General features: G+C 46.6%; 1 protein-coding gene across 1 annotated transcript in view; it reads left to right on the top strand.

Moving 5' to 3' along the window:
- AKAP13 (A-kinase anchoring protein 13) overlaps nucleotides 1–14,312 on the top strand; it is a 69,751-nt gene extending 55,439 nt beyond the window's left edge. Inside the window, exons 21-31 of the mRNA XM_058033552.1 lie at nucleotides 1,287–1,363; nucleotides 2,701–2,882; nucleotides 2,964–3,046; nucleotides 3,370–3,549; nucleotides 4,275–4,439; nucleotides 6,491–6,561; nucleotides 7,058–7,102; nucleotides 8,218–8,268; nucleotides 9,044–9,493; nucleotides 11,334–11,646; nucleotides 12,467–14,312. Coding sequence (XP_057889535.1) covers nucleotides 1,287–1,363; nucleotides 2,701–2,882; nucleotides 2,964–3,046; nucleotides 3,370–3,549; nucleotides 4,275–4,439; nucleotides 6,491–6,561; nucleotides 7,058–7,102; nucleotides 8,218–8,268; nucleotides 9,044–9,493; nucleotides 11,334–11,646; nucleotides 12,467–12,516 — 1,667 coding nt within the window. The 3' untranslated portion in view covers nucleotides 12,517–14,312. The remainder of the gene's footprint in view (nucleotides 1–1,286; nucleotides 1,364–2,700; nucleotides 2,883–2,963; nucleotides 3,047–3,369; nucleotides 3,550–4,274; nucleotides 4,440–6,490; nucleotides 6,562–7,057; nucleotides 7,103–8,217; nucleotides 8,269–9,043; nucleotides 9,494–11,333; nucleotides 11,647–12,466) is intronic.
- The last annotated feature ends 1,359 nt before the right edge of the window (nucleotides 14,313–15,671 follow it).

Below are 15,671 nucleotides of genomic sequence, written 5' to 3'. Positions count from 1 at the left end.
GTATGATTTATTTTGAGGTTTTGGAAGCAGGAAGTTTACAGATGATTTCTAGGCACCCGAGACTGCTACTGCCTTCAGATGGTGGATGAAGCAAGTTCTGCTGCTGTTGTGAAATCGTGATTAGCACAGGCTCCATTTGCATTTCTTAATCATAGAAATGCACAAACATGTCTGTAGTGCAGACTCCCAGGGAAGGTAGGTCCTGCAGGAAGGCTGCAGACCCAGGGAGAAGTAGATCGTTCTTATATTCAGGTTATTTTGTGGTATTTGAAATGGAGCACTGAAAATTATAGGAGGGACTTTTGTTTAAGGGTTTTAGCATTTCCACTCTTGCAAAGTGCATGGAACAGAGAAAAAGGCAGTCAAATGCCACCTTCTGCAAACCTCCCAGAGCCTGGATTTCATTTTGCAACTTTGCTTAAAATTTAGTGGTTCTTTTATCTGGAATGGATTCTGTCTTCCCAAAACAGACTGGAAGGATTTACCCATGGGATGATTTAAGTTTCTGGTTTGCTTCCTCTCTGTCACAAGATTTCCCAAGTACATTACACAAAACCTCTTTGTACTGAGGGGTCTGGGTGGGGCATTACACTGGGTAGTTGCTGTGCAGCTTTATGATATGTTATTAGGAGACTTGGAAGGCTCTACGTGTACTCTGGGAAAAGACTGATTTAAAATCCTCTGTTGGCTTGAGGTTGTGTTTCCTTCTCCTGTGAAAGAAAGCCAGGTCCTGTGTCTCATGCAGGCTCCCCTCAGAGCTGTGTTTGTCTGAGAGCAGAATTACTGGTGGCTCCTGAAGTCAGTATTTCCTGGGAAAGAAACTGCAGCTGACAAATGTTGTTATTGCACGATAATTTACACCCTGCAAACCACTCATCAAGAGAACCATAAAATCCAAAACTTCCCGTGCAGATATTTTGCTTGAGGGCTGAAATATTGATTGTTTGAGAAAACAGAGCTTCTATTGAATAAATGTTTCTGGCTTTCACTGTTGTGCCCATGTCTTAACTGGTAGTGAGCATGTGGCTGGAGAGGAGCACCCCTGCTCCCATGGGTGAGAGCAAATCCTGCAGGATGCCCTGGTGCTGATGTGTCCTGCTCCATGCAAAGCTGGTTCAGAGCTAACCTGATCTGGCATCTCCAGGAACTGCCCGTGCTCCTCCTGCCAGCTGGGAGGTTGATCTTGCTTTCAGGATTTGCAGAACCAGCACTGGTGTTATTGCAAGAAATCTTTTCTGGGGTGAGTTGTGTGGTTATACTGCAGTGGCGTGCTTCTTCTTTTGCAGAAGTCCAGGCTGTTCTCCTCTCTGACACGCTCGTGTTCCTTCAGGAGAAGGACCAGAAGTATGTCTTTGCCTCACTGGTAAGGCTTCAGCCCTTTTTTCCTCCTTACTTTTCTATGTGAGAGACCCGTGATGTGGTGTTGTGCAGCAAAGCCAGCAACTGCCTGCTAAACAACTTAATTTTCTTGCTCAGAACATTTTTGTTTGCTGAGCAGACTCCATTCTTTTTGATGGGAAAACATGTCCTCATGCCCCACCTCCCCTTCCTGCTGTGCCTTGGCACAGCTGATAATTGGCCTTGAAAACCCGCCTGTCACTGGAAACACTTGTGCTTTGCAGTTTGTGCACACTGGAGCAGTGGCTGGGCTGGGAGGGAGTGAGGGGATAATGCAAACTTTGTAAAAATGGATCTCAGCTGAAGGAGATGTTCAAATGCACTGTGAGCTGCTGCAGGGGGCAGTGAGGTGAAATGCCAGGGCAGTAAATTCAACAGAACAGCTTGAAAATAAACGAGAAATATATTTGTAATGCGCAGGAGCAAAAACATTGGGTTTGAGGGCAGGCCCCAAAAAAGGGCTGGGCACATTGACCTGCTAAAGAAAACCTGGTGCCTGATGGAGTCTGCTGGGCTGTACCTTCCAGGCATGGTCTAGACTGGCTAAACCCTGTGACCTTTCCACTCTTTGAGCATTATGAAAGCTGATAATTTGTTATTCCAGTTCCACCAACCCTCTGCACGGGCTCAGTGCCCTACACAGGGGAAGCTGATTTGCATCAAGTCCTGCTGGTGAACCAGATCACCCCAGCTGCAGCGTGTGGTACAATGCACAAAGGGGCTGGCTCCTGTGCAGATGACACAGCAGCCTGGGGACACTGTAACCCAGCAGGCTGATGACACAGAGACCTAGCACACGGTGAACACCACCTCACACACAGGTTCTGACACAGCAGTCAGCTGTGAGCGTCTGAGAACAGCAGAGGTTTTGTGAGATTTGGAAACAAGACTTTATCCTGGAGAGAGATGGTGAAGACACTGTGTGTGAAGCAGGCTAGCAAGCTGCACCAAGTGTAAGGAGCTGTGATATTGATGACAGGAAGAGTGTGGTCAGTAGAAAATGAGATCAGAGCAAAATATGCTACAGTTTACAAAACCACAGAGTCAATTTAAAATTAATTCTTTCTTGAAATGAAATGAGGTAAAATTGCTTTTCCTCCATATTTCTTGGAGGAAAGCAAGCCCATCCCTTTTGTTTGACCCCGTTGAAATTATTTTGGCTTTTTATTAGCCAGTATGTTCAGAAAATGTTTGCAAACCTGAGAGATGTAGCACTGTGGTTTATTGAGACCTTTTCAATGCTAGTTTGAATCTGGGAGCTAGCTCTGGTCCCCTTCCTCACCCATTTCTTTCCATCTGAAGGACCAGAGATCCACTGTGATCTCTCTGAAGAAGCTGATTGTTCGAGAAGTGGCTCATGAAGAGAAGGGTTTGTTCCTGATCAGCATGGTTGGGAAGGATCCTGAGATGGTGGAAGTCCACGCCAGCTCCAAGGAAGAGCGCAACGGCTGGATACAGATCATTCAGGACACAATGCACACCATGTAAGGCGCTCAGCTGTTCTTGTGGGGCAGGGGGTGCACTGGGTGTGTTCCTGTAGTAATTGAGCCGTGTCTCCTGTCCAGGGATAGAGATGAAGATGAAGGAGTCCCTTGTGAGTCTGAGGTTGAAAAGAAATTGTCCGATGCGAAAGTGAGAGGACTGAAAGGTAAAATCTGCCTGGAACAGAGCTGGGAGGCCACTGTGGAAAAATGTATGGGAGTTTCTTGGATTGGGTTTTGTGGTCGAAGTGTGACTTTTTTCAATCCTGAATCCAGCAAATAACTGCAGTCCTGGTTTGCAGATTGCCTTCCTTGCATTATTTATTTTCCGAGCCTGCTGTGCCAGATTGCCCAGGGCACTGTCAGGCTGCCAAGCCCAGCACATATTGTCATGCTCCACTAGATGGGGCCAATATCTCAGGAATAGCTCAGGTTTCCTTGCCAAAGCTTTTATTTTGTCTTCATCCCTGTTTTCTGTTCACCCCCACAGAACAACTTCAGCAGAAGGATAAACAGATCCTGCTCTTGCTGGAGGAGAAGACGAAGATCTTCCAGGACATGGCAGACTGTTCTGTGCAGGAGGAGACACAAGGCTCCAGGCAGCTCTTCAGAGCCAGCACAGAAGAGGCTCCAAAAGGAGAGGAAATCATGAAATCAGCAATAAATGAAGGTGAGCCAGTCACGTGGCATGTAAATTATAGTAACCAACTATAATTGGTTACTGCCAGTGAAGGCATCATTTCTCAAGCACCAGTTTTGCAGGGAACATCTTCTCTTTGTCAGAATAACAAGATAAGGAGAAACTGCTCCTCCTGGTATTGTCTCAGGGACAGATTGTGGGGATCAGGAAAGGAAGGAGGTGTTGCAATGGTGTTGAAAGAGGGCAGGAAAGTCAGCACAAAGAAAACCATGCATTGAACCTGCTTTGGGGTCAGGAGCAGCATGGGATTTATCCTTGGCTGAAATTTCAACCATCCAGGCTTTTGCTATTCTTCAGTCTCAGCAAGATGTGAGGGTGGGGTTGGGTTCCAGCAGGAGCTTGTGATGCCTGCAAGGGACAAGCAGTTCTGTTGACAAAGGCAAGGGTAGGTGGAAACTCAGGCTACTTTCCAGTATGATCTTTGGAGAGGCTAAAATTATTAAATGCTGTTGTCAGAGAACATTGAAGTTGCCTGAAGGAAGAGAGGGAAGTGTAAGGTTTTTGCAGAGCTCCAAGAGTTGGAGTTAGTGGTCAGACAGAGTTTTTGCAGGGGCAATGTGTACTGTTCACATCATTGTCACAGAAACCTAGATTCTTTGTACACCAAATAATTTCTGACCTGAGCTCAGGCAGGGATGAAAATAGCTCAGAAACCTGAGGTGGGCTTTAACAAAGACATTGCTGCTTTTTATCAGTTGAAGTGCTGCAACACCTGGTGAGCAGGAGCCTGGGCACTGCCCTTGGACAGCAGGTCAGCAGCACTGCCATGGACCAGGAGGGAGGAGTTGGCCCCATCTCACTCCCTAGAAGGGCAGAAACTTTTGGAGGATTTGACAGTCATCAGATGAACGCCTCCAAGGGTGAGTAGTTCTGTGTGTGCTCATCAGAATTTGTTAATAACACACGTCATCGTATCCTCTTGCTTCAGAAGGACTTCAGCTGGTGGTTTGGGTTTCACAACTCCTCTCCAACAATAGGTGACAGATTAAATCACAGATTAGGAAAGAAAGCTTATGTACAGGTGGATTGATGGTGGCTGAGAACCTGTGGCTATACAAGAGTTAAACATCTGAACTCTTCACTCCTCTCTGTGCTCTCTCCAAGTAATACTTGCTATTTTACTTACGTGCCACATGAAAGCATTTGGCTTCTCAATAAATTAGTTTCTTCATGTTATTATTGTAATATCTACAGGTCTGCTCTTTGTTCTTCACTTTTCTTCCCAGCAGGAGCCTGATGCTGTTGCATTTACAAATGGATGTGGATATTGCTGAATCAAACACCTTCTCCCTGTCTCTGCTCTCTCTGCATTTATGTTCCACCTACATCTGCATGTATTATTCCTCCAATTAAGTCTCTCCCAAAGAAATGCGTGAACTACTTATTTCAGCTGCATACTTGGCTGCTTCCCAATGCCCTCTTTCTTTGCTCTAGTCATCAGAAACTTCCCTGTCCTCAAATTCCTTTCTCTGTGGTCTTACTCACACTCCCAATACAACCAGTTTTGCTGTGCTAGTGTCTGTCTCAGCGCTGGCATCGTTGGACCTCGTCTGACCTCCTGCATTAAAGGAGCAGTGTTAGCTCCAGACAGTCAGACATGAGAACTATGTAGAGGCTTTCCCAGCTCTCCTGGAGAGCCCCAAAGGCCTTGTCATCATGATGACAAATATACTCACACTGGAGGGGTTTGTTGAGGGCTGTGCCTCTCTCTGTTCCAACAACGAATGGGACAACCTCAGGCTGTTGCCCAAAATCTTAAGTTTTCTGTAGAAATACCCTCTGATTCTAATTCAGTAGTTGTAGGGTCTTGGGAGATTTTGGGAAAAGAATGCAGGGCCTATTTGTTCTGCCCAGGAGGTATGAAACCTGGCATTCTCTCCAGTTCTTCTGTTCACAACCTGTGAAACCTCGGGCAAGGCTTATAACCTGACTCCCCTTCGTTCTCCCCTCCAGCAAAGCAGAAGGGAGGAGTTTCCTCCTGCAGAGAGGTGGAAGGTCCCAGGACGTGGCGCAGGAGAGCAGGTCTGTTAGGAGGGCTGGAGGGTCAGCCTCTAACAGCAGAGCCAGCCTCGGGGGTGGGGGGAGGAGAGGGCCTTACACAGCTGTGGTGTCCTTCACGCTGCTGCAGATTCAGGTTTATGTGAAGTCTTTACGAGTGGCAGAAGGAAAGGTGCCACTGCAGGTGTGTGTTTTCCCCATGGGGTGCATCTCAGCTGGCAAAGGGAGTACAATAGTCTTGGCAAGAGCTAGACGATGGAAGGTCTGTGTGACTCCTTTTGAGGAGAAGGGCAGCACAGGGGGAGGGTCAGAGCCCTCCTGTCCCCACAGGTCAGCTCAGTCTTGCTCAGGAGCACTGATATGAGCCATCCAGGGGGAAGTTAGAAAGAGAAGCCCAGTGTCCCTTTGAAGATCCAGGTATCTGATAGCTAAGGTTAATGATAAATTGTTAGCATAGAATTACACAGGGTGTTGCACAGCAGTATCTGACCCAGATGTAAATTAACTTGCACAAGAGAGGCATTGAAACTATACCTGCAATAATATACCCTGATATGATTCTGTTATCATCCTCCATCTGCTCTTATGCTGCCTCATGTCTTCTCAGCAAGTATTCTGTGGTAGTAGACAGCAGTGCAGGGGCTAGACAGAGCACCAGCTAATAGCTGAATTTATCAGCACATTCTCTGAAACCAAAGTCAACCCTAATCTAAATTCACATCCACTTTTGCTGGTAGTGCTGACGTGTTCCGTATATTTAGGGCTCAAATTCATTTAGTTAAAATGTCAAGAGCTCTGTGTCCGCTTTTGTGGAACACGTGAGTTTCCTGTATTAAATTCCTCAGACTTTAGCAAGTTCATCTCTGCCTTAAAATGTTGAATAACTGATGTCAGTGCTGGCTTCTTCCTTTAGGTGGAGCGAAAGATGAAGGCGATGATGCTCAGGACCTCCGGAGAACAGAGTCAGACAGCATTTTAAAGAAGGTATGCCTTGATTTGTGTGTCTGCCACCCCTGAGTTCAGATTTCAGGAGTGACAGCTCTAGCCTTAAAAAAATGCCTGAAAATTTCGTGACAATTGGATACATCCTAATAAGTTAAAAATAAAATAAAATGTAAAATATGCACCCAAAACCACTGACTTGAAAACCACTGCAAGTCAGTTGTACTCCTTAATGGCACAGGTTAGCTACCATCTGTCTGCATTAAATTTGTTTAATTCTGCATTGTTATTGAAATTCTAAGGTCAGCTACAACCTTGCACCTTTTCTTTCTGGGGATCGATCCATCACATAACTGCAAAATAATACCTAATTAACATTTTATTCTAAATGATTCCAAATGGCCTAAAAACATGCATGAATTCTCCCAAAATGGAAGGTGGAGGGGAGTGTTTAATGGATGTGTCATTAGTTCAGCTTCAGAAGACATTTGCTATGATTTTTCATTGTCCTCATATTAAATTTGTGATCTTGTCATAGGGTGGAAATGCTAATTTGATGTTCATGCTGAAAAGGGATAACGAGGTAAGAATTGATTCCATTGCTCAGCTGTTCCCTTCATTTCAGTGGCTAGAGAATTTGTCTCAATAGGTGATAATGTAGAAGAAAGCACATTTAATTTGCTGAAGCACATCTAGACTTTTAAATACATTAAGCTGAACCCACTGTGTCATTTATTTGTTTAACCTTGGATGTTTAGACAGAGAATTCACTGATTGTCATCTGCTTGCCAGCAAGATGATACGTGCTGATTATAAGCAGCAAGGGTTAATTACCACCAGGATGCACAGGGCTGTATTTATTGTGCATCTGCAGACAGAGAGAGTTTAATTTTATGTTGCAGGTGCTGTGAATTGGGGCAATTAGGTTTCTATTCTCCCTTTGATACACATTCATAACTCCCAATTAGCATTAATGACAAAATGAGAAGCAGTTCTTAATACTGGCTATCACTCCACTACTGCAAATACTGAAGTGCTCTTTTTTCTTCTTGAAATTAATTGTAGGTTATGAGAGATTCAGAGAAATTTTTAGCTAGGCTAAATTTAGGGATAGAGCATAACTCCAGAGTTGCTTGCTCTGTATTCAGCAGCACACCATTCATGAGGTGTTTGCATTTCTGTATTTTCAGAAAGCCTCCAAGAACACACCTTCTGCACTTGTGTTGCCTGCTGTAGTGCAGCTTTTCTGCCTGGTGGCAGTGGGTCTTGTATGGGTCAGCTGAGGGAGAAGGGTACAAATAGTCCACATCTATTTAAAGATTGATTTATTTTTTTCCTGAAATTTTTAAGTGAACTTCTGGGCTTCATCTCAATTATTCAGCTTGTTCTTGAGCAAGCTGATGTTGTGGGAAATGGTTTGCAGAGGCAAACCAAGACTTCCCATGAGCTGTGTTCCTTCTCCTGCTGCAGTGACAGCTAGGGAAGGGAGGAAGGAACTTCTGGGAGATGTTCAAGGGATCTGTTGGTGTACTGGGGACTGATGCACTCATTGCAAGGGAAGAGTGAGGAAAAGCAGAGTGCAGAGGGATGGCTGTGCAGCTTGTCAGACCCACTGGTGGGACACAGAGCAAGAGAAGGTGCTGTCCACATACCCAGCACCCAGTGAGATCTAACAGCAACGCTTCTGTTTTCTTGCAGCAGGTCCTCCAAAGCATCACCAGCCTCCATAAGCTGCTCACTGCTTTGCAGGTAGGCTTAGCCCTTCATCCTGCTCCCACGCACTGCTTGCCTGAGCTGCTTGTTGTGCTTTGCCCCTTGTGTCACAGCCCTGCATGGCTGGACACCCCACAGCCAGCTTGCAGGCTCAGGGAATGAGCTGCTGCCCAAGGGAACCAGTGCTGGCCTGAATTTAGGAAGCTGCTGAGGGAGCTGCTTTGTCAGTGTTTTGCAGAGATAATCAAAACTCCACAACTCTTGTGAAAGTTGTACAGCCAATATGTTTATTACAGCCTGTGGGAACGCATTCCCCTAAAATGACATGCATCCTTCTGGAGACTTCAAGTCCCTTTTTATCCCCCTCTCAAATACACATGCATACAATTTCACAATAGGTTCACACATACTCATTTTTATGAATTTCGCGTGACATTTGCCGCTAGTTCTTCTTTATCAGAAAGAATTCCTAGATCAGGTTGACCTGCTCTCACAACAGCCTCTGTCTCTCTCTATCACCTTCTGTCTCCCTCACCTTATCTCTGTTCTTCACTGAAGCAGTTTCTCTGAGCCTAGGTTCTGCAGTCAGGCTAAATAGCTATGTTTTCTAACCACAGACTCAACTCAAAAATGTACATTTCACCTAAATCAAAACGGATTTCTACCCTGGAAAATTTCTACTCTGCTTCATTAGCATGCTCTGGTAACCAGGCAGCAGTGCTGGGCTGGGATCAGAAGGGCTTCACTACAGCACCCTGGGGTTTTCAGGGATGGGAGAGGATGCTGCAGCGATCTCTGTCCCCTCTGCCAGGGCGTGGTGCTGCAGCAGGACACCTACATCGAGGACCAGAAGCTGGCTCTGAGCGAGAGGGCTCTGAGCCGAGGCTCCTCCCGGCCCACCTCGCTGCTGGAGCAGGAGAAGCAGCGCAGCCTGGAGAAGCAGCGCCAGGAGCTGGCCAACCTGAAGAAGCAGCAGACGCAGCACCAGGAGGAGAGGAGGAGGAGGGAGAAGGAGTGGGAAGTGCGTGAGAAGGAGCTGGCGGAGCGCGAGGCCGAGCTGGCGCAGCGCGAGGAGCAGCTGCAGAGGCAGAGGCAGGAGCTGGAGCGCGAGCGGGAGGAGCTGCAGGTGAAGAAGGCGGCCTACCAGCTCGACCTGGAGAGGCTGCGCGCCGCCCAGAAGCAGCTGGAGAGGGAGAAGGTGCAGCTGAAGCAGGACGTGGAGAGATTTGCTCAGATGCGGCAGGAGCCTGACCACAACCAGGTAAATGATGCCAACAGCCAGGCTCCTTGGGAAGCTAGGAACAGGGAGCTCCAGCCAGCTCCTGGGTGAACTGCATGCCCCTCACAGCTGCCAGGTCTTTTGAGTAGAATCCTGCTAGAAATGGTGTTCCTATTAGAGGGAGGTTGCTGATGGTGAGGCATGCAGTGGTTGTGGGTAGTATTTTTTGGAGTCCTCCTATTTTTTGGATATCTTGTTCGCCATTTAGGCTGTGAATGATGGAGTCTTAGCATAGGAAGAGCATGGCTTTGAGGAATGCATGGATTGAGATGTGAAGGAAGGGTAGTTTGGGGAGGTTTAGTCCAGCAGTGTTTAAAACTGGCTCTTCCCCTTGCATGCGATGTGCAGTGCTGTTGGTTTTGCACCTCTGGAGCTGCTGAGGCATTGCCACTCTTGGTGCTTCATGGTGTATTGGGGGTGCCTGGCCAGTGAGCTCTGCCCACTTCCCTGTCTGTGTATTGGGGGATGGCAGACAGGTGGCAGGCAGTCCCAGGGCGTTGACACTGCTTGATGTTGGCCTTCACCCAGGCGCTGAGCTCTGGGGAGCAGTCAGTCCTTCACAGAAGCACTCTGAGTGTTGTGGGTCACCTGCAGCCTCCAGCTGTCACAAAAACCACTTGTGAAGCTGCTAACTGCAGGGCAAGTTCACATGCTGACATCCATCCCCTAAAGTGTTCTCAATATCCAGCAAAGAGATGGCATTGCCCCTGTCCTGAAAGACCAAGCACCTGCAATCCAGTTGTGGCTCAGTGAGCAAAGGTCCCCAGCTCTGCTGGAAGAGGCTTCTGGTGACTGACTGTTCACAAGCTCAAAGAAAAACTCACACACAGATCCTGGTCTGGGCAATTTCAGCAAGCTAAGGTTTATTCCTTTACAACTGTGCAGAGGAGAGCCAGCACCACTGGCAAAACATGGACTGAATTTAATCCTTAAGCCTGTTGATCATTTGTTTGTTTGTAAGTCACTAATTCTGACTGTAATTTGCTTAGACCTGTAGCAGAGTTAGTTTATAAATGTTGGATTGCAGAATGGGAATGATTTTCGATGCCTGAATGGCCTAATTGTGGAGCTGAGCAGTGAGCTCTGAAAAGCTCATCACCAAAGCAGGTCCTGCTCCCACCCACCTGGCTCCTGATCAAGCCAGAAGTTTTCCAAGCAGCCAGTGAAGCTGTTCCAGCTCCAAGCACTTGCAGACAAGGGGCATGGGTGCTGTGGGAGAAGCTGAGAGGTAAAATGCCTGCAAGGCCTGAGAGATTTAGGAGAAGGAAGCACCTTCTCAAAGCAGGTATCTGACTGACATTGCAGAGCTATTAATAGAGTGTTCAGTCAAGCTTTGTTGGGCTTGTTTTGATCTTCCCTTTGAATGTGCAAGCTCAATTACATCCTGAGACAGCCGTTAGGGGAAAAAAATCAGGAAAAATGCTTTTGCTTTCATCTTTTGCTTGGGAAGGCTTCCTTTGACACATGGGGCTGCTGTGCCGTGTGCTGGCGTTCCCTTCCCAGAGAGGCACGCTGCTCCTTGGCCTCCTGCCACCATCTGTGTGTGCAAACCATGCAGGGTGAGTCTTGCTATTGAGATCTTAGAGAATATTTGCCCTTGGCTTGTTGATACATAGCAGAGTGCATGTAGGAGCAAAAGGTAGTGGAGTGTTACTCTTTTCGTGCCTCATATTTTCATCTTGAACAGAGAGAGCTTTTCTCTCTTTACTTTGCCTGGATGGGGATGTTATTTTACCTGGTGAATGGGCTGGATGTTCACCTCTGTGAGTGGTCTTGAACACCCCTTTTCTATCCTCTTTCATGAAACACTTTCCCTTCCTAGGTTTCAAATCTACATGAGAAACTTGCCAGAGTCTCCTCCCAGTCCAGCATTGATGAGTCCTCCATGCAGAAGAACCCTTCCCTTCCTAAACAAGGGCACTTTGATGCAGAACTGTCTGTCTCCCCCAAAAGGAACAGTCTTTCAAGGACACACAAAGAGAAAAGCACTTTCCATTTGCTTAGCACAACAAACCAGACTAACAAGGCAGCTGAGGAGCAGACCCAGATGCCTACTCGCCTCTTCAGTTTAGCCAAACCAAAGGAGAAGAAGGAAAAGAAGAAGAAGGGCAGGGGACATCGCTCCCAGCAGCCTGGTGAGTGTCAGGGGAGCTCACAGGTGTTTGTTCAGGGTTGGTAAGCTGGCTGTTTTCCTGCAGCCAGTGAACTTTTGTGGAAGCCACAAAATATTGCTTGAAATGAGGATGGTGACACAGGGATGGGGAAGAGCAGCTCTGCTGAGTGGATTTCTCAGCCTGAAGTGATCTTCTATGGGTGTTTCTGCCTGTTCTGCAGCCCCTGGGGTTGTCAGAGGGACACACATTCTTCTCATTGTTTCTTCCCTTCCCATCCCATCCTGAGCAGCCTCCATGGGCTGGATTATCTGCTTCAAGGAGAAAATACTCTGCTTCAGTGTCAGTGCTTTCAGAAGGAGCTGCTGCTGGGAGCTCCTGGCTGTTGCAGCTCCTGAGGCATTGATGTCTGCTTTAGCTCTGTGGCAGTTTGGAAATGATACCCACAAGCCTTGTGCTGGCCTCTCCCCTCAAGCTGGTCTGTTTTGTCTCTTGATCTGAAACAAAAACATACAGGGTTTTTGTTTTTTTTTTTTGGTCTGATAGTTTTGCATCCCCTTAGGACTCAGAGCTGTACCTCAAACCTCTGACCCACATGAAATTTGATCACTTGCCCTCGGATGACCGCTTTCATTCATGCCAGCTCACTGATGTTTTCCAGCTTGTGCACAGGAAATCTCACCCATTACAAGGTGTAATTTCATGGTAGCTCATCAGGGACCTGAACATCTTTTAAGGGGCCTGGTGGATTTGGCAGAGACTAGGGTTTCTGTGCACACAGAGCCCCACTCTGCCTGCTGTGTCCCTGTGTTCCCATAGTGATTCCCACATGCTGTTTTTACAGATTCTCACTCGTCAGAAGCACCTGCAGAGGGTGAGGAGATCTTCTGCTGAGCATGGACTGTTCCAGTGGTGGCACTGGCACCGTGGACATCTCCCTGCCTGTGACACAGCCCGTGGCTGGTGCCTGCGCTGGACGAGCATCTGGAGGTTTTAAACAAAAAAAAAGTTCTGAAGTCTGCTAAGTGGTGGATAAGGGCCTCTCTCCTGTGGTTCTAGGTGAATTCTCCCTGCAGAGGCTGTGCATCTCCCTGTGCAAACCTGGGGTCAAACGGATTGGGATAGATGTTGTCTGTCTCTACTTACTGCTAAAGAATGAGAGAACATAGCCTTAAGGGGTCTGTGCCTTCAAATTCCCCTTTTCTGGGGAAAAGAACCAAAACCAATCATTTAGCAAAAGATTAGGACTCTACAAATGGTGCATACACACTGGCATATATAGATATCCTGTATATGTACATCTATGTATCCACTGGGATATGCTTGCAGTCCCTACAGCCAAGGTCCACCCATGGGGATGGATGATACCTGAGGACTTTCAGGGAGTGTGTAGATATTAAATATCTTGCCCTTACTGCTCTTGCTGTAACAGTGACCTGCACACCCCTTTTGTGCTGATGGGACAGGGGATGTTTGGTTTCAGAAGGGTGCATTACACCAGGAAGCAGTAACAGCATTCAGAAGCAACAACTCAGAGGATAAAAATTAAAATTTAAAATCATTCTGAATGATTTCTGTGGGACAGAGGAATCAAATGTCAAACTGTTTCTAGAGTCCAGCAGAACATTATTGGGTAGATTTAAAATGGCACAGAAAAGAGAATTTTGGTAGGCTGGTAAGGCAATCCCAGGGAGCCAGAACAGGCTGTTGAAATGGAAACAACAGTAAGCAACATTTTTTTACACAATCTCTTTGAGCTCCAGCTCACTCCCTCCCATCCCCGAAGTAAAAATTATGTTTTTGCCAGAATAGAGCTCTCCAGTTGCATTTGACATCCCCATACAAGGCTAGTGACTGAGGGGGGGGGTGGCTAAAAATCTGCTTTTATGGATCTTTGTTCAGTTCTTTGTGTTTTTCTTAGCCTGCTTTTTGTGCTGCTGTTGGGCTTCTGTTTGTCTGGATTTTGCCACTCGCCCTGCTGGTTTCTGAGGCAGAGTGAGAGCAGCAGTGTCTGGGCAGGTCAGTGAGACAGGGCAGGCTCCAGGGAGGTGGCTCCTGTCCCTGTGGCTGTGCAATACCGGGCATTGGGAACCATTTCTGGGGAGAAGAAGGTTCTGATGGACAAACCCCCTGTGGGACAGGTCTGGAGGCCGGTGTGGTGCGTCCCCATGGCCTCTGGGGTGGAGTGTCTGTGCAGAACAGGAAGGTCCAAGGGCAGCTCTTGCTGTGCCAGCTGTGGGGTGTCTGCAGAGTTGTGGAATATAGGCATGTGTTCAGTGGGGGAGGAGAAATGCAACAAGATATTCTTTTCTCAAAAGTCACCTTTCTTCCAAACCCTGTCAGGAGAATTACCCAAGTGGATTTGTAAATGGTTACCCGCTTCAAAATAGGTCAAGGTTTTGCTCAAGAGTTTGAAGCTGTCATGTACATTTCCTTTCCTACTAATTTGGTTTTTTTTTTCTTTGAAATGAAAAAATAATTTCTCTTCTTGTACTATTGTTTGATTTCAGTTTGCTCTCAGGCTTGTCATGAGCTGGTGACCCACAGCAATTTTCAGAGTTAGTGCTGATGAGTATCAGCAGCATTGATGGTGAGGTGGATGCTTGGGCTGGGCTGTCTTGGTGCAGGAACCCTGCTTGCTTTGGAAGCTCTCTACACTATTAAAACTCAAAAGAAAAAGAGAAAAAAAATAGAAAGGAAAAAGGGTTGAGATTTATTTTTATTTTGTGTGGTTTTTTTTTTTTTTTTAACTATTATTTGGTGCTTGTTCTTAATTGCAAGCAGGGCTTGCAAAAATATTTATCTTTCATTTTATCTGAAAGAGTTTTTTTTTAAAAGTTTACTTGGTTTTATTTTTTTATTTCTTTTTGCTTTTGTTTGGGGAATAGTTTTAGGGTTTTTTTTTCTCTTTCCCCTTCTTTATTTTTTTTGTTTGTTTATCTGTTCTGTTTTCTTACCAAAACATTGGTAAACCAAACATTCTCATCTCCCTGCTTCCTACAAACCATGGGGCTGGGCAGTGCTGCATTGCAGCTCACTCCATGCCCAAAGTCACACAATTTTCAGCTGAGAGCTTTCTTCAAGGCAGAGCATCTTCAGGCCATAAAAAGTCTGGAAAAAGACAACAATGATTTCAAACAAGGCTTCTCCTGTCAGTCAGTTTCCATGTTGAAACGTTTTGGTTAGGTTTTCTCATTCCCTTTGGAGGCAAAGGAAAAAGCAAAGCATAGAGTGCCTTGCAGTGTAGTTGCTCTCCTGGACCCAAGGGGTGCTGAAGGAGGCACAGGCTGGTGGTGTGGTGTTACCTTTTTCATAAGAAAACCACCAACTTCAGAAAGTAACTTCTGCCCTGCTGTTCATACATCTGCAAACACGAATGGGCTGAGATGAAATATCTGGAAACCAGAGCTCATGTGCTGCTGTGTGAGCAGAAATCAGGGCACTGGTGCCTCTGAGTTCCCTCAGGGTGGAACAGCCTTTGCCACTATGAACTTCTCAGTTTACCCCACTGTCTTTTCCCCAGTCCCAGCACATGCTGTATTCACAGCACAGCCGTGTCCCATGGCTCTGAGAAGGGCACCAAAAGGCACAGGAGTGACCCAGGGCAGCAGGGTTGACTCTGCCTGGCTTCACCATCTCTCCTGACCTGTGCAAATCAAAAAGAGCATTCAGTGCCTGACGTGCCAATACTATTGGCTAAGTGATCTCCCAAGGTCCCTGTGGTTCCTTGACAGAAACCACAGGTGTGAGTCAGAAACACACTGACCAGAAATCCTGTGTACAAAGCTGTTTGTGTCCTAAATTCTGGTGGACAGACCTTTGTCCCTGGAGGATGGCTGTTACTCTATGATTCACTTTTTTGGAATGAAGCCTCTCCTCCCACACTGCTTCCTCCTTCTTTCACCTTTAGGAAGGTAAGGGCTTGTTTTTATCTCTTTAGCCTTTTATTTTTCCCATCTCAGGTTTTCTTTGGAAAGCCTTGGCATAAATTCCCAGAGTCAGATTGCTGCTCTGATCCCTGAAGGTTGTCTAGCATTGTCTGCTAGAGT

This window comes from Melospiza georgiana, chromosome 13, assembly GCF_028018845.1.
Source record: "Melospiza georgiana isolate bMelGeo1 chromosome 13, bMelGeo1.pri, whole genome shotgun sequence".
NCBI lineage: Eukaryota > Metazoa > Chordata > Aves > Passeriformes > Passerellidae > Melospiza > Melospiza georgiana.
Note: the sequence above shows the minus strand (reverse complement) of the source record. Positions and strands in the feature narration are given on the sequence as shown.